Source organism: Bos javanicus, chromosome 4 (assembly GCF_032452875.1).
Source record: "Bos javanicus breed banteng chromosome 4, ARS-OSU_banteng_1.0, whole genome shotgun sequence".
In the NCBI taxonomy this organism is placed as follows: Eukaryota; Metazoa; Chordata; class Mammalia; order Artiodactyla; family Bovidae; genus Bos; species Bos javanicus.
The window spans coordinates 107,822,361-107,848,218 of NC_083871.1; the positions used below are offsets into that span (position 1 = coordinate 107,822,361).

A 25,858-nucleotide genomic window follows, 5' to 3' on the forward strand; every position below is an offset into this window, starting at 1 on the left:
TTATGATCAACCTAGATAGCATATTCAAAAGCAGAGACATTACTTTGCCAACGAAGGTCCGTCTAGTCAAGGCTATGGTTTTTCCTGTGGTCATGTATGGATGTGAGAGTTGGACTGGGAAGAAGGCTGAGCACCGAAGAATTGATGCTTTTGGACTGTGGTGTTGGAGAAGACTCTTGAGAGTCCCTTGGACTGCAAGGAGATCCAACCGGTCCATTCTGAAGGAGATCAGCCCTGGGATTTCTTTGGAAGGAGTGATGCCAAAGCTGAAACTCCAGTACTTTGGCCACCTCATGCGAAGAGTTGACTCATTGGAAAGGACCCTGATGCTGGGAGGGATTGGGGGCAGGAGGAGAAGGGGACGACAGAGGATGAGATGGCTGGATGGCATCACTGGCTCGATGGACATGAGTCTGAGTGAACTCTGGTAGTTGTTGATGGACAGGGAGGCCTGGTGTGCTGTGATTCATGGAGTCGCAAAGAGTTGGACACGACTGAGTGACTGAACTGAACTGAACTGATTGCTTAATTGACTACACCAAAGCCTTTGACTGTGTGGATCACAAACTATGGAAAATTCTTCAAGAGATGGGAATACCAGACCACCTGACCTGCCTGCTGTATGCAGGTCAAGAAGCAACAGTTAGAACTAGACATGGAACAATAGACTGGTTCCAAATCGGGAAAGGAGTATGTCAAGGCTGTATATTGTCACTCTGCTTATTAAACTTATATATAGAGTAAATCATGCGAAATGCTGGGCTGGATGAAGCATAAGCTGGAATCAAGATTGCCAGGAGAAATATCAATAACCTCAGATATGTAAATGACACCACCCTTATGGCAGAAAGCAAAGAAGTACTAAAGAGCCTCTTGATGAAAGTGAAAGAGGAGAGTGAAAAACCCGGCTTAAAACTCAACATTCAGAAAACTAAGACCATGGCATTCGTCCCATCACTTCATGGCAAATAGATGGGGAAACAATGGAAACAGTGACCGGCTTTATTTTTTTGGGCTCCAAAATCAATGCAGATGGTGAGTGCAGCCGTGAAATTAAAAGACGCTTGCTCCTGGGAAGAAAAGCTATAAACAACCTAGACAGCATATTAAAAAGCAGAGACATTACTTTACCAACAAAGGTCCATGTAGTCAAAGCTATGTTTTTCCAGTGGTCATGTATGGATGTGAGAGTTGGACTATAAAGAAAGCTGAGCACTGGAGAATTGATGCTTTTGAACTGTGGTGTTGGAGAAGACTCTTGAGAGTCCCTTGGACTGCAAGGAGATCCAACCAGTCAATCCTAAAGGAAATCAGTCCTGAATCTTCATTGGAAGGACTGATGCTGAAGGTAAAGCTCCAAAACTTTGGCCACCTGATGTGAAGAACTGACTCATTGGAAAAGCCTATCTTACACCCAATAATTTGTACCTCCTTTTCCTACACCCATATACTGCCCCTCCCCACTTCTCCCCACTGGTAACAACTGGTTTGTTCTGTATATCTGTGGGTCTGCTTACTTTTTGGTATATTAACTAGTTTGTTGTATTTTTTTTTTAGATTTCACGTGTAAGTAACATGATGCAATATTTGTCCTTTGCTGTCTGACTTGACTAAGTATAATGCTCTTCTAGACCATCCATGTTGCTGCAAATGGCAAAATTTTGGTTTTATTTGTGCTAAGTAGTATTCTATTGTGTATATATACATATACATATATACCACATCTTCTTTATCCGTTTGTCTGTGGATGGACACTTAGATTGGTTCCGTATCTTGGATTTTTACATCTGTCTATGTGATGCTATTGCTTTTGGAGCTTAAGTAGTGTCATGAGACATGTACTAGAATGTCTGTCATACTGGCCATGCTCACGGAACCCACGAGACCATGTGTGCATATATTAGGGACTGAAGCACATCTCTTCTCTCTCTAGGGGAAGAAATAAGGGCATCTGGAGCTCAATGGGGGAGAATTGGTATTTACACTAGATTTAGAGGCAGGCCCTGTCAGTTCTTCCTAGATTGGGACACTGAAGGTTAAAGTTTGGTTTGGGTAACAGGAGAACATCCTAAAATCTCGGTGAGCTGGCTTCTTTGACTTTTTAGAATGACCTAGGGCTACAACGTAGATATTGGTGGGAGAAGGATGGAGAACAGCTTTCCACAGGAGAATGGCAGCACGGAGGCCCCGCCCTTTTAAATTGGGAGCGGGAATAGCAATTACCATTCTGATGCACGGGGCCTCTGAGGGGAATCCATTGGTCCTGCATTGCCAGTGAAGCGGCTGCCAAAGCTCATTAGGTCTGTGTTGGAGCTGTTTTGGAGCTCTTGTCAACTTCCTCCCAGTAGTGTCCCTCACAGTCACAATTAGTCTCAGGTGACTTACTGGAGCCCAAGGAATTTGGGAGTATCTATTCTATATGGTCCATCCTTTTATTGGAAAAGAAAACTCTTTAGATCAACGTAGACATAAACAGTAGCAGAGATGTTTATTTTGTCAGACATTGATTAATGTTTGATAGACATCAACGTCATGTGGAAGTGTGGGTTTAGAAGATATAGAAACAGAATTGATGTGATTTGTTAAAGATTTTAGATTAGGGATGTGAGGGATATGAAACATGGCCAGCGAACGCTTCTTATTCTAAGTATCATAACAAAAGTATATAGTAAAATAATCCTGTTTTGCAAAGGCAAGAGGCTTGGATATGATATTTTTCAACAGACTTCTCCAAGGTTGGAACTCATACAAAGAGATGAAGACACTTAAGGAGGAAACCTAGAATTATGAAACCCTTAGTTAGATATTAGTATTGACAAACAGATGGTAGGAATATTAGCACATTACATGTTTAGACAAGAAAACATAAATTGCTTTAAAGCTATTATTATTATTTGTGAAGGGTTTGATACTCATGATACTATGCTTTTCCTTTTGATAACAGGCAAATTAAAATGTAAAGCAATTAATGGTTTATGCAAAGACCTTTAGCATGTAGGGATTGAATTGGAGTTAGGTCTAGGTCGGTCTCCTAACTCTCATCCTGGGGTTGATTTCTCTAGAATTATCTGCAGAGACTGCACTGTGGTGACTTGCCCGAGAGAGGGAACTTGACTTCAAGAGAACCCCAGTCTTAGAAATGGGACAAGACATATAAAGAAAGTGAGAATTCTCATGATGAAACCATAAAGATATTTCACCAAAAGTGAATGCTAGGTTGCACATGTTTGAGAAGCTGAATTTAAGACATTGGACTTGATTAAGTGAAAACTCAGGTAACCATATCAGGCTTAAGAGGTTAACCCAAAGAGAAAAAACAATTAAGTGATCTTTTAGCATGTCAAACCCATTCTTGAGATATCAACCACCTGAAGGGCCCTGGGCTCTCTGTTTCCCTACATGGAGATGATGCAGATATTACTTCTCAAGATGGGTACACTCAATGTCTACATCAATCACTTCTTGAATCACAAGTCGGAAAACTCTTTCTTTAAATGAAAGTACCATTTCTCTGGACAGCTCAGCTTTATAAAGGTATGACTCATTTCTTTTGATCAGCATGAAAGGAACATATCTGCAGGCATATAAGCATGTGGGACGCACAGTTGAGAATTCTGCTTCTGTCCTCAGGACTTTCACTTGTCCTGTCCAGGACCGTTTAGAATCCCTTAGATTCTGTTTCGAATCAAATAGGTTTAAGCTTAAATGGACACTTTTTAAAAATTTAAACAAAAAATCGTAACTGACTAAATTGAACTAGTTAGTTGTATTAAGTTACATAAAATATGTTGTATTAGGAATCTTAAAACTCATTTTCTGTTTCCATTTTTTTGTCATAGAGCGAAGGCATTTTGGTTCTATTTGTTATATTAATAACTGGACTAATGGGAGAAGGCACACAGAGATACTTTTAATTAGGGTCACCAAAGGTTATATTGTAACAATGAATAATTGGTCTTTGCTCTCCAAAGGTCATATCTGATTTTTCCTATAATTTCTGTGTGCCTCATCAACAACCCCCCCCCACCCATTTCTAAGGGTCTCAGTTTTCTACTCTTTCATGACATATTTTAAAGGAGCACAATAAATTCAATTAATTCATATTTTAAAATCCTATTTAGAATAATTATGTCTAAACAGTTCACAAAGAAGACACTCAATATAAAAGGAATAAATGCAGATGCTGTATCTATTTTCTTAATCTACTATGTGTCTAAGGTAGGACTTTATGACTATAGGAACCAGGAATATTTGAATACCAATGTATTAAAATTTAAGTAATCTTAAAACCAAAACAATTTAAAAAATAAACACACTGTTTATTTTAAAAATAAATGCACTCTTTGATGGGTTAAATGTAATTTGCCAATTTATCCATGATAAGTGTTTAAGTATTAGTAGAGTTTTAATAATAGAATGTTTTGCTCTGAAACATGCACAAGACATTGAATGCTACAATTAATGTAAAATATAATGATTCTCCTACTCAGGATGTTTTAATTCTATAAGCAATTACATATCCAAAGATCTGTTAGCTATTTAAGGCTATAATTAAATTTGCAATTTGGAATGATCAGTCTGGTGAAAAAGTATCGGCTGCTTTCCAGTAGGCACAGGCTGAATCAGAGAGGTTGAAAAGGAATTTGTTGACTCTTGAGCAACACAGCTTTGCATTGTGTGGGTCTCCTTTTATGCAGATTTTTTCACTGTAAGTACTACAGTTCAGAAATGGTACAGCATTGCAACATGAAAGTATGGTTGAGTCTGCTGAAGTGGAGGAAATGGGAGCGCAGAGGGCTGTCTGTAAATTACACTTGGATATTCAACTGCACCGAGGCTGGTCACCCCTAACCTCCTCATTCTTCAAGGGTCAATTGTAGCTTAAAAGCAGGAACTGTTAGGCTTTTAGAAGTCACCCTTTCCCTCAGATGTGATGCTGACCTTCATTTGTAGTCATGTGAGGGCTGTAGTAGAGAGATGTGCGGGTGAGAAAGAGGAGCACAGGGAGACTTGGGCTGCATGCTCTCCAGGCAGCTTGTACAGCACAAAGGGGAACAGATAATGTACTCCTCTGTTGTCTGCTACCTCCCAGAGTTTGTCCAAACTCATGTCATTGAGTCGGTGATGCTATCTAACTGTCTCACCCTCTGCCAGCCCCTTCCCCTATTTCCTTAAATCCTTCCCAGCATCAGGGTCTTTTTCAGTGAATCAGCGCTTCACATCAGGTGACCAAAGTGTTGGAGCTTCAGCTTCGACATCAGTTCTTCCAATGAATATTCAGGGTTGATTTCCTTTAGAATTGACTGGTTTGATTTCCTTGTTCAAGAGTCTTCTCCAGCACTACAGTTTGAGCAGAGGGGAAGGGTAATATTCACAATTGAAATTCCAACATCCAGGGAAGATGGCACTTCATCCATGTTTGCAAAATCATTCAAAAACAAAGTGTCTACTTATTATGCATATCTGCTAAGTACTCAACAAAAGTTAAGATTTGTTTTCCTCTTTTAATACTAGGAAGCTTAAGAGATTATTTTCATACTCTCAGTTTTACCAAGATTGTATATACACGCTAGATCATATATAGAGTCTATGTATATTCCTATACATATGTATAGGAAAATAAAAAGAACAAGTCAGAATGAGTAAAAAAATAGGGTAGAAAAATAAAAAGAACAAGATAAAATAGCCCTCTTCCCCTTCCAAAGACGGAAGACACGAAATCTCAGAGACTCATAATTTCCTGGACTTTCAAAGCATTCAAACCAACATCTTAGATTTCAGATCTATTCAAGGTTTTGCTTCGTTTATTTTAACTGTGGAGGGACTATGAGGAAAGCACAACATTTGTTACTCTGTCTCTCACAGGGCACAGCTCATGCTATACCTGGTAGTATGCTACTACTGAACTATGATGACAAGTAAGTTTATAAAATACTTTCCCCATGTTATCTACACTCGAGCATACATGCACTTTTAAGTTATGCAGCATTATCAAATTTGGTATGCAAAAGTTTAAATTTCTAACCCAATCAAGCATCTAGTAAGTCATAAAGAAAGATTTACATTCAGGTTCCCAAATTCCAGATTTTTCTAGCATTTGCCAGTCTTACTTGTTATATATCTGCCTCTTACAAATCCTTTAACAATATTTTATTTATACATTTTACCGTATTTTATGTAGTAGGTACATAGAAGGAAGTCTGCGAACTTCAGACCATGTTTATCTTCTTTGTTAATCATTTTACTTCCCATTGTCATCTGCACTTCTCCCCTCTCTGGAAATTGCAGTAACTTAGAGCTTCCAAAAATTGCTCAGCATTATTTCCAAGGCTTTGACTGACTCTATGAGATCACATCATGTCCAGAGGAAAGTGCTAGCCTCTCTCTTATGTAGAATAGATATAATACATAGTACAATCAGGCCTGTCTTCTTGGTCCATAAATGGTCTAGAATATCTGGTCAAGGTTGGCCAATCATTATGTTAAGCATTCTTCTAAGAAGTTATTCTTATGATTCTTTAATTCAATAGCATCTGTTATTTCTGACTCTCTCTGCAGATTAATAATCCTGTTTTTTATATGGGAGCAGATAACCAGACTTGGGTGAGAGGATTCATTCTCCTTGGCCTGTCCAGTGACTGGGCCACTCAGGTCGCTCTCTTCGTCCTGTTCTCAGTCACTTACCTGCTGACCCTGCTGGGGAACGTCCTCATTGTTCTTCTGATCAGACTGGACAGCCGACTCCACACTCCCATGTATTTCTTTCTCACCAACCTGTCCTTTGTTGATGTCTCCTATGCCACAAGCATCGTTCCTCAGATGCTGGTGCATTTTCTTGTGGAACATAAAGGGATCCCCTACGTGAGCTGTGCAGCCCAGTTATTCTTCTCCCTGGGCCTGGGTGGGATTGAGTTTGTTCTCCTGGCCATGATGGCCTATGACCGCTATGTGGCTGTGTGCGACCCCCTGAGATACTCGGTCATCATGCACGGAGGGCTCTGTGCTAGGCTGGCCATCACATCCTGGGTCAGTGGCTCTGTCAACTCTCTCGTGCAGACCACCATCACCTTTCAGTTGCCTATGTGCACGAACAAGTATATTGATCACATATCCTGTGAACTCTTAGCTGTGGTCAGGCTGGCCTGTGTGGACACCTCCTCCAATGAGGTGGCCATCATGGTTTCTAGTATTGTGTTGCTGATGACGCCTTTCTGCCTGGTCCTCCTGTCCTACATCAGGATCATCTCCACCATCCTGAAGATCCAGTCCACAGAGGGGAGAAAGAAAGCCTTCCACACCTGTGCCTCTCACCTCACAGTGGTTGTTCTGTGCTATAGCATGACCATTTTCACTTACATCCAGCCCAATTCCAGCCCTTCTGTGCTTCAGGAGAAGCTGATCTCTGTCTTCTATGCCATTTTGATGCCTGTACTGAACCCCATGATTTACAGTCTAAGGAATAAGGAGGTGAAGGGGGCCTGGCAGAAGCTTCTGGGACAATTATCTGGATTAACGTCAAAAGTGGCGACTTGATAAATCATGAGCATCACTTAGACAAAAGAGCTTTGCCTGTGTGTTCCCCCACTTAACTCTGATATGAAGCTTCAAATTCATTGCCCTGGCAACCAGGAATTGGTGATTCTGGGTTAGAGTGTGGGACATGGGCATATCTCTATGTCATGGCAGCATGTTTAGAGAAATAAAGCACTACTGTAATAGAACTGATCAGTCTCCATTCATACGACCCTAGAATAATGAAAAAAATTCCATGTTTTGCTTTATAATTTTGTTTGTAATCATAGGCCTATTGATGGATCTTACTTTGGACTATTTGTTCTTTTTTTTAAATTTAGAAATATGTACTTTGACTTCCAAATGCATAACTCTTTTTTAAAAACCAGGTGACCCACTCAAATGACTAAAATTAAGAATATTGGTAGTGCTGAGTTCTGGTACAGATATGGAGCAACATGAACTCATTGTTGTTAAGGGTATAAAGTGGCAGTTTCTGTCAAGGGTATAAAGTGGCAATTTTTAATAAAATTAACCATATGCTTACCACATGACCCAGCAATTTTCCTCTTAGGAATCTTCCCAGGAGAAATGAAAATTATCTACAAAATGACTTGTGTATAAATGTTCATAGTATTTTTGCTCATAATATCACTGGTCCTTATTAATCCAAAAATTTTTTACAGCTTTATTGTGTTTTCATTGGGAACAAAAGCATTTTTACCTTTTAGACTCACCAAAAATAATGTGTGGGATATATATCCATATCCAGTAATTATATGAATTACTGTTCTGAGGAGAGTGTTGCTATCAAGGCTGATTAAAAATGTTTTTGAGCTTGACCTTTGAGATCTGGAGATAAAACTCAACCTTTGGGTCCCAGAGGTGACTCAGAATAGTCAAGTAAAGGTCTTGTTTTACCTGAATAGAATATGACTAAAGGTGAATATACACATGGCTAGGATTGGCCCAGGAACAGCTACATTTCAAACTCTTTCTGATAGTAATATAAACTGAGAGTAATTTAACCTCACAGTTTATGAAGAATTTGACAGGGTACCATTTAAATGTTAAAACTCTTCAACCTCTGAAAAATATCTTAGCTCTTTTCCTAGACTTTGGACACAAAATAGGCACATAAAATTTGAAATAATGTATAAAATTTTTAAGGTGTATTTAATCTAAAAGAAAGATTCCTCATCCAATACTGATGTAAAATAAGACAGACTTAATTTGGTGAACCAAGATGGTCGAGTCAGCTGTGAGGATGTCAGCTTCCTGTCTCCATAGAAACACGTTCTTCCATCCTTCCTCCTCCACACAACAGGGCCCTAGCTCATCTTTGTAAATCTACCAAGCTGAATTAGTTTAGAGTAGACCTCACCTCTGAGAGAAAGCCTAAATAAAAGAGGGGAAAGTAGTAATTGTACAAGAAATAAAGGGAAAGGGGGAGAAAGAATACGATAGCAGCTCATCTTCATACTCCCTTGAAGACTTCTCAAAGTTCTTTCTTCCATTGTCTCTTCTTTGAGTCAGTTGATGTGCAGTTCTACTTGTGAACACACAATCTCAGTGTTCAAACAGAGTTGATATTTAACTGTACCTTAAAAAGGGTTCAAGTGGAGACCAGAAAAGTAAGGGAAAGTTATCCAGATGACAACAGTCCAGACCAAGGTGCAGACAGCCTGGGAAAGGTGCAGAGCTGGGAGAGCATGGAAGTTCAGAAACAGCCCACAGCCTCACTTGCAGCGCAGAGAAGATAGAAGATGCAGGCAGTAGTGAAGGTGAAGCAGGCAGGTAGAAGTGTCAGGGTACAGAGGGCACTGATGCAAGATTATCTTCTGACTTCATCTGAGACCAGTGGGGAGCTAGTAGAAGAAAATTAGTGGAAAATACAAGTATACGCATGTCAATTATACACACGGTGCTTTAAGAAGGGGAATTTCTATGCCTGGTTGAGATATCTGTAACTCTTCTGCAGTCTTCATCTCACGACCCCTTTGCCTGCACCAGCCTCCACTTTGGTCGTCACCCCTTCCCCCAGCTTCAAGGTCAGCAGCACAGTAAACCTTTCTCTGAGTCTGATCCTCTGCCTCCACTTTCTTTTCCCCCCCATACGCCTTAAGCACAGTTTGTGTGCTATGCTTAGTCGCTTAGCCGTGTCCAACTCTTTGCAACCACAAGGGCTATAGCCCGCCAGGCTCCTCTGTCCATGGGGATTCTCCAGGCAAGAATACTGGAGTGGGTTGCCATGCCCTCTTCCAGGGGATCTTCCCAACCCAGGGCTCAAACACAGTTTACCATATTTTAATTTTTTAGCACAGTTTACCATATTTTTATTTGTATGTATTTATTTTTTAATTATTTATTTTCAATTGGAGGATAATTGCTTTACAATATTGTTTTGGTTTCTACCATACATCAGCATGAATCAACTATAGGTATACATATGTCCCCTCCCCATGGACCCCCCTCCCACCCCATCCCACCCGTCTAGGTTCTGCCTCCATTTCACATCTCTTTCTATTGTCTCTGTTCCCATCATTGTGCTCGCTTAAAGATCCATCTTCTACGTGGGACCCCTAAGATTATCCAGAATAGCTTCCATGTTAAGATCCTTAATTTAAAATATGTGCAAGTAACTTTTAACATAAAAGGCAGGATATTCACACATTCTGATAATCAGGGCAAAGACATCTTCAGGAGGTCAGTCATTATTTAGCTTATCACAGAACCTATTCAGCTTGGACACTTAGTTTTTCCCCATGACCCCAGTAATCTTCAATAGCTCTCTTACTTCTTGATGTGATACAATATACAATCCTATCTTTTAGATTTCCTGCCTTATAATGGGGATTATTTCTTCAAGAAGCCCTGAAGAATTCCATTATCATTTCTTGAAATCTAGGTCTGCTAGAAAATATTCATTCAGGTTTGTTTATTTGAAAAGGTCCTTATTTCTCCTTTATTCTCAAAAGATACTTTTTCTACACAAAGAATTCTCTGATGACAGCCCCCCCAACTCACCACCACTACCTCAGACTTTAACTTTATCCCTCCTTGTCTTCTGTTTTGCATAGTTTCTGAGAAGCATTCTACTTTCAGTTTTACTTCTGTATGTGATGTAACTTTATTTCAGGCTCCCTTCTCGATCTTCATTTACCTTTTAGATAGAATATCATATGTCCACGTTTTTGTTTTTCCCTATTTTGCTGAATTTCTTGGTTTTGTGCTTTCAATTTCTTTCATTATTTTTTTTTTCAGTCACTATATCTTCAAATATTTCTTGTATTCCTTCTATCTCTGTTTTTCTGTTGGGATTTTCCAATTTCACATATGTTAGCTTGTTTGCTATTGTCCCACAGGCCTGGAAGAGTCTTTTCTCTTTTTATCATTATAATTTTTTCCTCTTTGTGCTTCAGTTTTGCTAATTTCTATCAGTTCATCTTTTTTCTTACTGATCATTTTTTGATTCTATTAAGTCTACTCATAAGCAGTCGTTAGTTCTTTGACTATGTCCTTCATACCTAGCATTTCAACTTAATTTCTCTGTGTAGTTTTCAGTTCGATGTTGAAATTTCTCAAGAATTTATGACAATGTTTATCCTTTCTTCTAGACCTTTTAATTTATTTATGAGTCTTATTTTAAACCTCTGTGTGATAGTTCCTGTAATCCAAAAATATCTTTTTGAATTATTTTCTTTCATTTTAGAATATTTTCTTCTGTTAACCTTTTATTCAGTGACATTTACATTTTTTTTTTTTTGCCTTTGCCTCTGACCTTTAATTTAGATTTACAGCTTGTGTTTTTCACATAGTATAATAGACTCATAAATAGTATAATGCCTTGAAATGGACACATTTCTTCAGTTTGACACGTGTTTTATAGATAGTATGAAAATCAACACAGTCATGGGATGAGCTGGGTTTGAGTTTTGTGTTTCTGTGGTGATGGGTGGTTGGAGAGTTCCTTCTGCTCACTGCTGTGGCTGTGGCTGCCTTCTCTTAGACCTGCACCAGGTAGAAGGCTTTCTGCTTTCTCTGGTTTTTCACCTTCCTGCAAACATTCTTGCAAGGACTCTCCTAAATCTGTGGAGAAAACATTGAGAACTGGTGGAACTCCTCTTTTTGCCATGGCTCTCAGCCATTCTATACTCACCACACCACACGCTTGAACTTTAGCAATTTGTTGAATCAATTTTCACTCACTAGTTTGGGAGCCTATTTTCCTTCCGTACTGTGACCCATGTAAGTCAGAGCTCACATCCTATCTTTTCCTGGATGGACTTATCCTTCTTGAGATTTATGCTATTTGGCTGCCCTGCAATCTCAGTTAACCAATGATTTCACAGGTAGTTATGATTTTGTAGTTCACTGAAACGTTTCTTGTTTTAGATCAGATCAGATCAGTCACTCAGTCATGTCGGACTCTTTGCGACCCCATGAATTGCAGCACACCAGGCCTCCCTGTCCATCACCAACTCCCGGAGTTCACTCAGACTCACGTCCATTGAGTCAGTGATGCCATCCAGCCATCTCACCCTCTGTCGTCCCCTTCTCCTCCTGCCCCCAATCCCTCCCAGCATCAGAGTCTTTTCCAATGAGTCAACTCTTCGCATGAGGTGGCCAAAGTACTGGAGTTTCAGCTTTAGCATCATTCCTTCCAAAGAAATCCCAGGGCTGATCTCCTTCAGAATGGACTGGTTGGATCTCCTTGCAGTCCAAGGGACTCTCAAGAGTCTTCCCCAACACCACAGTTCAAAAGCATCAATTCTTCGGCGCTAAGCCTTCTTCACAGTCCAACTCTCACATCCATACATGACCACAGGAAAAACCATAGCCTTGACTAGATGAATCTTTGTTGGCAAAGTAATTTAATGTCTCTGCTTTTGAATATGCTGTCTAGGTTGGTCATAACTTTCCTTCCAAGGAGTAAGTGTCTTTTAATTTCATGGCTGCAGTCACCATCTGTAGTCATTTTGGAGCCCAGAAAAATAAAGTCTGACACTGTTTCCATTGTTTCCCTATCTATTTCCCATGAAGTGGTGGGACTGGATGCCATGATCTTTGTTTTCTGAATGTTGAGCTTTAAGCCAACTTTTTCACTCTCCACTTTCATTTTCATCAAGAGGATTTTGAGTTCCTCTTCACTTTCTGCCATATGGGTGGTGTCATCTGCATATTTGAGGTTATTGATATTTCTCCCAGCAATCTTGATTCCAGCTTGTGTTTCTTCCAGTCCAGCGTTTCTCATAATGTACTCTGCATATAAGTTAAATAAACAGGGTGACAATATACAGACTTGATGAACTCCTTTTCCTATTTGGAACCAGTCTGTTGTTCCATGTCCAGTTCTAACTGTTGCTTCCTGACCTGCATACAAATTTCTCAAGAGGCAGATCAGGTGGTCTGGTATTCCCATCTCTTTCAGAATTTTCCACAGTTTATTGTGATCCACACAGTCAAAGGCTTTGGCATAGTCAATAAAGCAGAAATAGATGTTTTTCTGGAAATCTTTTGCTTTTTCTATGATCCAGTGGATGTTGGAAATTTGATCTCTGTTTCCTCTGCCTTTTCTAAAACCAGCTTGAACATCAGGAAGTTCACGGTTCACTGATTGCTGAAGCCTGGCTTGGAGAATTTTGAGCATTACTTTACTAGCATGTGAGATGAGTGCAATTGTGCGGTAGTTGGAGCATTCTTTGGCATTGCCTTTCTTTAGGATTGGAATGAAAACTGACCTTTTCCAGTCCTGTGGCCACTGCTGAGTTTTCCAAATTTGCTGGCCTATTGAGTGCAGCACTTTCACAGCTTCATATTTCAGGATTTGAAATAGCTCAACTGGAATTCCATCACCTCCACTAGCTTTGTTCGTAGTGATGCTTTCTAAGGCCCACTTGACTTCACATTCCAGGATGTCTGGCTCTAGGTCAGTGATCACACCATCGTGATTATCTGGGTCGTGAAGATCTTTTTTGTACAGTTCTTCTGTGTATTCTTGCCATCTCTTCTTAATATCTTCTGCTTCTGTTAGGTCCATACCATTTCTGTCCTTTATCTAGCTCATCTTTGCATGAAATGTTCCTTTGATATCTCTGATTTTCTTGAAGAGATCCCTAGTCTTTCCCATTCTATTGTTTTCCTCTATTTCTTTGCATTGATTGCTAAAGAAGGCTTTCTTATCTCTTCTTGCTATTCTTTGGAACTCTGCATTCAGATGTTTATATCTTTCCTTTTCTCCTTTGCTTTTTGCTTCTCTTCTTTTCACAGCTATTTGTAAGCCCTCCTCAGACAGCCATTTTGCTTTTTTGCATTTCTTTTCTATGGGAATGGTCTTGATCCCTGTCTCCTGTACAATGTGACGAACCTCATTCCATAGTTCATCAGGCACTCTATCTATCAGATCTAGGGCCTTAAATCTATTTCTCACTTCCACTGTATAATCATAAGGGATTTGATTTAGGTCATACCTGAATGGTCTAGTGGTTTTCCCCACTTTCTTCAATTTCAGTCTGAATTTGGCAATAAGGAGTTCATGATCTGAGCCACAGTCAGCTCCTGGTCTTGTTTTTGCTGACTGTATAGAGCTTTTCCATCTTTGGCTTCAAAGAATATAATCAATCTGATTTCGGTGTTGACCATCTGGTGATGTCCATGTGTAGAAACTTCTCTTGTGTTGTTGGAAGAGGGTGTTTGCTTTGACCAGTGCATTTTCTTGGCAAAACTCTATTAGTCTTTGCCCTGCTTCATTCCGTATTCCAAGGCCAAATTTGCCTGTTACTCCAGGTGTTTCTTGACTTCCTACTTTTGCATTCCAGTCCCCTATAATGAAAAGGACATCTTTTTTGGGTGTTAGTTCTAAAAGGTCTTGTAGGTCTTTGTAGAACCATTCAACTTCAGCTTCTTCTGCATTCCTGGTTGGGGCATCGACTTGGATTACTGTGATATTGAATGGTTTGCCTTGGAAACGAACAGAGATCATTCTGTCATTTTTGAGATTGCATCCAAGTACTGCATTTCGGACTCTTTTCTTGACCATGATGGCTACTCCATTTCTTCTGAGGGATTCCTGCCCACAGTAGTAGATATAATGGTCATCTGAGTTAAATTCACCCTTTCCAGTCCATTTTAGTTCGCTGATTCCTAGAATGTCGACATTCACTCTTGCCATCTCTTGTTTGACCACTTCCAATTTGCCTTGATTAATGGACCTGACATTCCAGGTTCCTATGCAATATTGCTCTTTACAGCATCGGACCTTGCTTCTATCACCAGTCACATCCACAGCTGGGTATTGTTTTTGCTTTGGCTCCATCCCTTCATTCTTTCTGGAGTTATTTCTCCACTGATCTCCAGTAGCATATTGGGCACCTACTGACCTGGGGAGTTTCTCTTTCAGTATCCTATCATTTTGCCTTTTCATACTGTTCATGGGGTTCTCAAGGCAAGAATACTGAAGTGGTTTGCCATTCCCTTCTCCAGTGGACCACATTCTGTCAAGATGGAACCAATTCAGCAATATGTGAACCATGAACTTCCTGATGTTCAAGCTGGTTTTAGAAAAGGCAGAGGAACCAGAGATCAAATTTCCAACATCTGCTGGATCATGGAAAAAGCAAGAGAGTTCCAGAAAAACATCTATTTCTGCTTTATTGACTATGCCAAAGCCTTTGACTGTGTGGATCACAATAAACTGTGGAAAATTCTGAAAGAGATGGGAATACCAGACCACCTGATCTGCCTCTTCAGAAATTTGTATGCAGGTCAGGAAGCAACAGTTAGAACTGGACATGGAACAACAGACTGGTTCCAAATAGGAAAAGGAGTACGTCAAGGCTGTATATTGTCACCCTGCTGGTTTAACTTATATGCAGAGTACATCATGACAAACGCTGGACTGGAAGAAGCACAAGCTGGAATCAAGATTGCTGGGAGAAATATCAATAACCTCAGATATGCAGATGACACCACCCTTATGGCAGAAAGTGAAGAGGAACTAAAAAGCCTCTTGATGAAAGTGAAAGTAGAGAGTGAAAAAGTTGGCTTAAAGCTCAACATTCAGAAAATTAAGATCATGGCATCCGGTCCCACCACTTCATGGGAAATAGATGGGGAAACAATGGAAACAGTGTCAGACTTTATTTTTCTGGGCTCCAAAATGACTACAGATGGTGACTGCAGCCATGAAATTAAAAGACACTTACTCCTTGGAAGGAAAGTTATGACCAACCTAGACAGCATATTCAAAAGCAGAGACATTACTTTGCCAACAAAGATTCATCTAGTCAAGGCTATGGTTTTTCCTGTGGTCAGGTATGGATGTGAGAGTTGGACTGTGAAGAAGGCTTAGCGCCGAAGAATTGATGCTTTTGAACTGTGGTGTTGGAGAAGACTCTTGAGAGTCCCTTGGACTGCAAGGAGATCCAACCAGTCCATTCTGAAGGAGATCAGCCCTGGGATTTCTTTGGAAGGAATGATGCTAAAGCTGAAACTCCAGTACTTTGGCCACCTCATGTGAAGAGTTGACTCATTGGAAAAGACTCTGATGCTGGGAGGGATTGGGGGCAAGAGGAGAAGGGGACGACAGAGGGTGAGATGGCTGGATGGCATCACTGACTTGATGGACTTGAGTCTCAGTGAACTCCGGGAGTTGGTGATGGACAGGGAGGCCTGGCGTGCTGAGATTCATGGGGTCGCAAAGAGTCGGACACGACTGAGCGACTCATCTGATCTGATTTGATCTGAATGGTCTTTCTAGCTTTCTGCAACCTAAGTGGGAGCTAGAACAATCTCAATTAATTAACTTGGTTTTTTTAGAGCTGTTTTAAATTCACAGCAAAGTTAAGCAGAAAGTACGGAAAATTCCCACATATGTCCTACTGCTCCCTCTACCCCTCAACACACACACAACCTTTCTAGCATAATCAATTTGCGTCCGAATGGTATATATTTATTTACTTTATTACTTAAAAAATTTTGGTGATTAAATTATCTTTAAAACTGAGGCATAACTGACATACAACATTATATTAGTTTCAGTTGTACCGTGTAGTGATTCAGTGTTTGTGTATATTGCAAAATGATCACCACAATAAGTGCAGTTACCATCCATCACCATAACCATAACCAGGTAGTTACTAAAATTTTTTATTGATTGAGTTATGGGTATCAAACTATCCTTGCATTCCTGAGATGATCATGGTGCATGACTCTTTTTAATATACTCATGTATTTCTTTCTCAGCAACCTCTCTGTTGCTGATATCTGTATGCCACAAGCATTGTTCCTCAGATGCTGATACATTTTCTTGCAGAACATCAAGTAATTCTACATAGGAGCTTTGCAGCCCAGTTATTTTCTTCCCTAGGTTTGGGTAAGGAGAAGGCAATGGCACCCCACTCCAGTACTCTTGCCTGGAAAATCCCATGGATGGAGGAGCCTGGTAGGCTGCAGTCCATGGGGTCGCTGGGAGTCAGACACGACTGAGAGACTTCACTTTCACTTTTCATTTTCATGCATTGGAGGGGGAAATGGCAACCCACTCCAGTGTTCTTGCCTGGAGAATCCCAGGGACGGGGGGCTGCTGTCTATGGAGTCGCACAGAGTCGGACACGACTGAAGCGACTTAGCAGCAACAGGTTTGGGTAAGTTTGGGATTTTCCCTCTGGCAGTGATGGCCTATGATCACTATGTGGCAGTGTGTGATTCCAAGTTACTGATGAAGAAGACAGTCCTCAAGGAATATACTGTATGATTTTACTTATATATAATTCTTGAAATGCTAAAATTAGAGAGAACAGATGGTAATAACTAGAGGTTAAAAGGAGAGGGTAAAGGCTGGACAGAAACAGATGTGGCTATAAGAGGACAACATGATGGATTCTTGTGGTAAAGGAAATGTTCTGTATCTTGACTGTATCAATGCCAGTATGTTGTGATATTGTATTACTACATTATCATATTATATTATTCATACCACATGACTGCTGCTGCTGCTAAGTTGCTTCAGTCGTGTCCGACTCTGTGCGACCCCATAGACGGCAGCCCACCAGGCTCCCCCATCCCTGGGATTCTCCAGGCAAGAACACTGGAGTGGGTTGCCATTTCCTTCTCCAATGCATGAAAGTGAAAAGTGAAAGTGAAGCCGCTCAGTCGTGTCTGACTCAGCGACCCCATGGACTGCAGCCTACCAGGCTCCTCCATCCATGGGATTTTCCAGGCAAGAGTACTGGAGTGGGGTGCCATTGCCTTCTCCAACCACATGACTATAATTACATAATTACATTGTTTATCATACTATCTTATGATATTGTACTGTAGCTTTGCAAGATGCTTCCATTGCGAGAAACTGGTAAATCAGTATAAGAGGTACTTCTGTATTATTTCTTATGAAATGTTAATCTACAATCTCTATAAATATAAACTTTAATTAAAATAAAATTTGAAGAAGTGTAGAAGTTTAATCCTTCTTTGTCAAGAATTTTGGACAACCTTATTGCTTTTCCATTTTTTTTTTATTAATTGCTAAAACTCCCTTTGTCAATTTATTGTAGATTTAGATTTTATTTAATATAAATATAATTTAATGGCTTATACGTGATTATCTTAATTTTTATACAATTTAAAGGTTACTTTCCATTTACAGTTGTTACAAAATATTGGCTCTATTCCTCATGTTGTGCAGTATATCCTTATGCCTATCTTACACCCAGTAATTTGTACCTCCTTTTCTTCCACCCTTATATTGCCCCTCCCCATTGGTAATCACTGGGCTATTCTCTATATCCATGAATCTACTTATTTTTTGATACATTCACTAGTTTGTTGTATTTTTTAGATTTTTTTTAAAATTTTATTTTATTTTTAAACTTTACATAATTGTATTAGTTTTGCCAAATATCAAAATGAATCCACCACAGGTATACATGTGTTCCCCATCCTGAACCCTCCTCCCTCCTCCCTCCCCATACCATCCCTCTGGGTCATCCCAGTGCACAAGCCCCAAGCATCCAGTATCGTGCATCGAACCTGGACTGGCATCTCGTTTCATACATGATATTTTACATGTTTCAATGCCATTCTCCCAAATCTTCCCACCCTCTCCCTCTCTCACAGAGTCCATAAGACTGTTCCATACATCAGTGTCTCTTTTGCTGTCTCGTACACAGGGTTATTGTTATCATCTTTCTAAATTCCATATATATGCATTAGTATACTGTATTGGTGTTTTTCCTTCTGGCTTACTTCACTCTGTGTAATAGGCTCCAGTTTCATCCACCTCATTAGAACTGATTCAAATGAATTCTTTTTAATGGCTGAGTAATACTCCATTGTGTATATGTACCACAGCTTTCTTATCCATTCATCTGCTGATGAACATCTAGGTTGCTTCCATGTCCTGGCTATGATAAACAGTGCTGCGATGAACATGGGGGTACACATGTCTCTTTCCTTCTGGTTTCCTCAGTGTGTATGCCCAGCAGTGGGATTGCTGGATCATAAGGCAGTTCTATTTCCAGTTTTTTAAGGAATCTCCACACTGTTCTCCATAGTGGCTGTACTAGTTTGCATTCCCACCAACAGTGTAAGAGGGTTCCCTTTTCTCCACACCCTCTCCAACATTTATTATTTGTAGACTTTTGGATCGCAGCCATTCTGACTGGTGTGAAATGGTACCTCATAGTGGTCTTGATTTGCATTTCTCTGATAATGAGTGATGTTGAGCATCTTTTCATGTGTTTGTTAGCCATCTGTATGTCTTCTTTGGAGAAATGTCTATAAGTTACATGATGCAATATTGTCTTTTACTGTCTGACAACTTAGCATAATTCTCTTCAAGACCATCCATGTTGCTGCAATGGCAAAGTTTTGTTTTCTTATGTATTAGTAGTATTCCATTGTGTATATACATACACACCACATCTTCTTCATCCATTCGTCTGTGGATGGCCACTTAGATTGCTTCCATATCTTGGATTTTTAAATCTGCCTATGTGATGCTATCACTTTTGGAGCTTAAGTAGCATCATGAGACATGTACTAGAATGTCTATCATCCTGGCCATGCTCACAGAACCAATTAGACGGCACATACGTCAGGGGACTGAAGCACATCTCTCCCATTTCTAGAAGAAGAAATAAGGGCATCTGGAGCCCAAAGGGGGAGAATTGGTATTTACACTAGATCTAGATGCAGCCCCAGTCAGTTCTTCCTAGATTGGGACACTGAAGGCTGAAGTTTGTTTTGGGTTATAGGAGAACATCCTAAAACCTCAGTAAGCTGGTTTCTTTGACTTTTTAGAATGACCTAGGGCTATAATGTGGAGAAGGCAATGGCACCCCACTCCACTACTCTTGCCTGGAAAATCCCATGGACGGAGGAGCCTGGTGGGCTACAGTCCATGGGGTCGCGAAGAGTCGGACACGACTGAGGGACTTCACTTTCACTTTTTACTTTCATGCATTGGAGAAGGAAATGGCAACCCACTCCAGTGTTCTTGCCTGGAGAATCCCAGGGATGGGGGAGCCTGGTGGGCTGCCGTCTCTGGGGTTGCACAGAGTCGGACATGAATGAAGCCACTTAGCAGCAGCAGCAGCAGGGCTATAATGAAGATGTTGGTGGGAGAAGGATGGAGAACAGCCTTCCACAGGGAGAAGGGCAGCATGGAGGCCCTGCCCTTGTGAATTGGGAGTGGGGGCAGCAATTACCACTCTAATGCACGGGGCCCCTGAGGGGAATCCGTCGGCCCTGTGTTGTCAGTGAAGCGGCTGCCAAAGCTCATTAGGTCTGTGTTGGAGCTGTTTTTGGAGCTCTTGTCAACTTCCTGCCAGTAGTGTCCCTCACAGTCACAATTAGTCCCAGGTGACTTACTGGAGCCCAAAGAATTTGGGAGTATCTATTCTATATGGTCCTTCCCTCTGTTGGAAGAGAAAACTCTTCACATCAACTTAGACACAGATGGTAGCATAAATGTATATTTTGTCAGACACTGATTAATGTTTGAGAGTCACCAGCGGCATGTGGGAGTGTGGGTTTAGAAGATATAGAAACAGAAGTGATGCGACTTGTTAGAGACTTTGGGTCAAGGATATGTAACGTGACTGGTGAAACTGTTCACCCTAAGTATTGCTGCAAATGTATTAAAATAACTGCTGTGCTTAAGTTTTAGGCTTATGTACAATTTTTTTTCTGCAAACTTTTCAACTCTAAGGTTTAGTACTGACATAAAGATGAAGTCAGGGAAGCCCCAAAGTATAAAATTTTTAGTTCGGTATTGATATTAACTAGCAGATAGTAGGAATATTATATTTCCAGAAAAGATAACTGTCAATTGCTTAAAGCCTCATATTTCAATTTTTCTGAAGGCTTTTGTACCCAAGATATAGTTTTCCTTTTTAATAACAGATAAATTAAGATATAAGACAATTAATGGCTTATGCAGAGACCTTAGGAACTCAAGACAGTGAACTGGACTTAGGATCTAGGTCTCCCAGCTCATCCCAGGTTTGGCTCCTCAAGAATTGTCTGTAGAGACTGCACTGTGGAGATTTGGAGACAGCTGGAATTACCCTGCAAAAGAAAATCTTGGTGTTAGCAACAGGGAGAAAGACAAGAGATACAAATAAGGTGAGGATTTATCCACTGAGGCTGTAATGAAATATATCACCAAAGGTGAATGTCAGGATTGCACATGTTTGAGAAATGGGGTCTCATAATTGGTCTAAGATTGTGTGAAGTCAGATCACCAGATCAGGTTGGAAGGAGATCACAGGACCTGAATGAGAATAAATTAATTGTTCTTTCAGTGTGTTAAACCCATCTTTGAAATATCAGCCACCCTGAAGACCATGGGTTCTCTGTTTCTACAGAGTAAGATGATGCAAATATTCCTTCTCAGGTATGATATGCTCGCTGTCTACATCAAGCAACTCTTCAGTCATGAGTCAGAGAAAATTTCTCTAAATGAAAGTATGGACAGTGTCTATGAAATCGTCCATGGAATCTTCAGCTTTATAGAGGTATGGGCGCTGAGTCATTTTGATCAACATGAAAGAAACACATCTGCAGGTTATGAGAGCTACCTTAATGTGTTTTTGTATTCAGGATTCTTACTTGTCCCAGTCAAGGTTGTCAAGAATGCCAACACTGAAGATCAAATAGCTTTAAGCTTGCTGCTAAGTCACTTCAGTCGTGTCCAACTCTGTGCGACCCCAGAGATGGCAGCCCACCAGGCTCCCCCGTCCCTGGGATTCTCCAGGCAAGAACACTGGAGTGGGCTGCCATTTCCTTCTCCAATGCATGAAAGTGAAAAGTGAAAGTGAAGTCGCTCAGTCGTGTCCGACCCTCAGCATGGACTGCAGCCTACCAGGCTCCTCTGTCCATGGGATTTTCCAGGCAAGAGTACTGGAGTGGGGTGCCATTGCCTTCTCCGAGCTTTAAGCGTAAATAAACACAATTCTTAAGTGAATCACAATTGAATAAAGTTGAACTTTTTAATTTGTTGTTAGGCCATGGGAAATGAGTTGTACTGGGAATCTCAAAACTAATTTTTTATTTCCATTCCTCTGTCATAGAGAGAAGGCATTTTGGTAGTATTTGCTGTCAGTATTAATAAACAGACTAATGGGACAAGGCACATGGAGATACTTCTACTTAGGGTCACCAAAGGGTATATTTTAGCAATGAATAATTGGTCTTTGCTCTCCAAACTCATAGCTGATTTTCCTTTAGTTTCTATATTGTTCCTCATCCCTTCTCCATTTGTAAGCATCTCAGTTTTCCTTCTTGCATCATCTATTTTAAAGAGTCAAGAGATCAAGTAATTCACATCTTAAAACCTCCATTTTATGCTAATTATATCTAAAAAATTCAGGATAATATCAACATAAAAGGCATAAATTACTAATATTTGAGTTTCAAGAATTCATGATCGGGCAAGACGGAGATACTTTGTAACAGAATGTTTCAATGACACCTTCATATTGTATCACTTACTGTGTCACAATAATTTCCCTACATCCACCACAGACCATAAAGCACAGGCATGCAGAAGTCCTTCCTTTGTGTTGCTCATGTCTAAGATGAACCACAGGGGTATGTCATTCGTCAACACTATGTCTTGAGCAGGTAGCTTGGATTGTTTATTTTTGACTAGAAAAAGAAAACTCAAAACATTTTGAGAGGTGTAGTCGTGTAGTATGAGGAAGATATGGCCTAAGCATGTAAAATAGCTCCTTATCATTAAAGAAGCATTGCGTGCATGTATGCTAATAGCCCTAAAGCACCATTAGGTACCTGCAGAAAGATAAAGCAACTAGAGTTGGGACAAGTACTGAAAAAAGAACATAGACTGTCTTGTGGGGGAGGAAGCATTAACAAGACCAACTCTTAACTGTGTTTATCTTCAAACCTGGCTTTTGAACAAGAGCTGTGTTCCTAGTTCCTTGTGAGGAGGGTTTTTCTCTGTTGTTTCTATTAAGAAAAGAAACAATTATTTTGTGGGAATAAATACCCACAAAAGTCCATTTTACCTGTTGACATCAATGAACAACACATGTTTACGGATAGCATCAAATCCCTAGAATCTGTTTAGAGTTGAAAATATCAAGCTTTAGCTTTCTGATATCAAGCGTTTAGATATACACACACTATTTACCAGTTATTTAATTGTGCATCCTGAGACCTACTAGGAATCTAGCTCTATTTAGCTGAAAGTTGATCCAAGGTAACACTAACGTTGGAGACGGTGTTTATTGCAGGTATGTGAAAACCATCAGACAAGTCCATTTCCCTTCTTTATTCAGCTATACATTTACAGATGTTATTTCTATATTCTTAGTCTGCCAGGAGTCTTAAAAGGGTTTCCATGACTGTAGAAAATAGAAATATTTTGATATCAATTATTTTGAATTTAAATTACTTTAAAATCAAGGAAATTGCCTATATATATATATATATTTACACACACACACTGATGGGTTAAAAATAACTAGCTGACATATCCATGAAGGGTATTTAAGTATTAACAGGTTATTTTTGTAAAATGCTTTGCCCTAAAAAGCATGCATGATAATGAATGCTAAAATTAATAAATAAAAAACATGTCAGGTTCTAATGAACAAGTATTCAGACACTCCATGCCCATGATGTTCTTAATTCTGTAAGCAGTTATACATTACAAGATTTGTTTGTGCGTGAAAGAGGTATAATTATATTTGTATTTTAGGACAACCAGCTAATGATGAGTGTAAGGTGAAATGCAGTGAGGGAAGTACGTTTGTTTCTCTCCAAGGGAGGAGCTTAGATTACAACCAGTACCTATTCTGTTAAAGTCCTGCCACCAGTAATAGTTCAAAAAGTAACTTCCTCATGAATTATTTACATTTGACCTTAAATACACATACTAATTATAAAATATGATCACATTCTCTACATAAAAGTTTAAATCTCTAACCCAATCACACATCTGGTAAGTTCATGAAAACAAGATTTAACTTCAGATCTCTCCATGAGACACTAGCCTTCTTTGTACTATCCATGTGCCACTTCTGAATCTTTTTTTTTTTTTTGGTAGGTTATTTATTCATTTCCTCATGTTTGTTGTAGCAGATTTATGTAGGGTTATCAACATTGTTTATCAACTTACCTCTCATTGTCACTTACCATCCTCTCTTGTCCTGGAAACTAGTGTAAATTGGAAGGATATAAAACTGCACTGCATTATTGCCAGGCTATGAAGAACTCCCTCAGACCACTCTATACTTTAGAAGGCAATGGTTTGCATTACTTGCATGAAGTAGATATAATGCATACCAGAATCAGGCCTGACATCTTGGCCGAAAACACTCTAAAACATCTGGCTAAGGCTGGAAGGTTGAATACAGTATGCATTCTTTTAAGAAGTTATTCTTATAGTTAATTCAACAGCTTCTACAATTTTTGTCTCTTTCTGCAGATTAATAACCTCACATTTTTTTAATGGGAGCAAATAACCAGACTTGGGTGAGAGAATTCATTCTCCTCGGCCTGTCCAGTGACTGGGACACTCAGGTCACTCTCTTCGTCTTGTTCTCAGTCACTTACCTGCTGACCCTGCTGGGGAACGTCCTCATTGTTCTTCTGATCAGACTGGACAGCCGACTCCACACTCCCATGTATTTCTTTCTCACCAACCTCTCCTTTGTTGATGTCTCCTATGCCACAAGCATCGTTCCTCAGATGCTGGTACATTTTCTTGCGGAGCATAAAGGGATCCCCTACGTGAGCTGTGCAGCCCAGTTATTCTTCTCCCTGGGCCTGGGTGGGATTGAGTTTGTTCTCCTGGCCATGATGGCCTATGACCGCTATGTGGCTGTGTGCGACCCCCTGAGATACTCGGTCATCATGCACGGAGGGCTCTGTGCTAGGCTGGCCATCACATCCTGGGTCAGTGGCTCTGTCAACTCTCTCGTGCAGACCACCATCACCTTTCAGTTGCCTATGTGCACGAACAAGTATATTGATCATATATCCTGTGAAATCCTAGCTGTGGTCAGGCTGGCCTGTGTGGACACCTCCTCCAATGAGGTGGCCATCATGGTTTCTAGTATTGTGTTGCTGATGACACCTTTCTGCCTGGTTCTCCTGTCCTACATCAGGATCATCTCCACCATCCTGAAGATCCAGTCCACAGAGGGGAGAAAGAAAGCCTTCCACACCTGTGCCTCTCACCTCACAGTGGTTTTCTTGTGCTATGGCATGACCATTTTCACTTACATCCAGCCCAATTCCAGCCCTTCTGTGCTTCAGGAGAAGCTGATCTCTGTCTTCTATGCCATTTTGATGCCTGTGCTGAATCCCATGATTTACAGTCTAAGGAACAAGGAGGTGAAGGGGGCCTGGCAGAAGCTTCTAGGACAATTACCTGGATTAATGTCAAAATTGAGAACTTGAATTATGAGCATTACTTAGAGAAAAAGAGCTTTGCCTGTCACTTAATTCTGATATGAAGAATTAACTGCATTGCCCTGGCAACCAGGAAGGTGATGACGGAACATGTACTGGTGATGCTGGGTGGGAGGCTGAGTGGTTCGGTTGAAGTGTGGGATGTAAGGGTGTTTTTATGTCACAGCAGGATGTTCAGAGAAATTAAGCACTGCTGTGATAGAACTTCCCACACTTAATCTCCATTCACTTAACCCAAAATTAATGGAAAAAGTAATTTGTTATTGTGAAATATCATATTTTTGTAATCATGGATCTATTAATAGATCTTGCTTTGGACCAGTTGTTCTTATTCATCTAAATTTTGTAGAAGGTTATTATGTTTCCATTTGGAACAAAAGCATTTTCACATTTTAGACTTACT

The 25,858-nt window shown here is 40.2% G+C and overlaps 2 protein-coding genes across 2 annotated transcripts; both read left to right on the forward strand.

The window, feature by feature from the left end:
* The first annotated feature begins 6,579 nt into the window (after positions 1-6,579).
* Positions 6,580-7,573, forward strand: LOC133246859 (olfactory receptor-like protein OLF3). Its single transcript, XM_061415435.1, has one exon. The coding sequence runs from the start codon at positions 6,580-6,582 to the stop codon at positions 7,531-7,533; it is 954 nt and encodes a 317-aa protein (XP_061271419.1). The 3' UTR covers positions 7,534-7,573.
* A 16,916-nt stretch (positions 7,574-24,489) lies between these two features.
* LOC133246860 (olfactory receptor-like protein OLF3) lies at positions 24,490-25,443 on the forward strand. The gene has a single exon (XM_061415436.1). It carries the CDS (start codon positions 24,490-24,492, stop codon positions 25,441-25,443), a length of 954 nt encoding a protein of 317 aa, XP_061271420.1.
* The last annotated feature ends 415 nt before the right edge of the window (positions 25,444-25,858 follow it).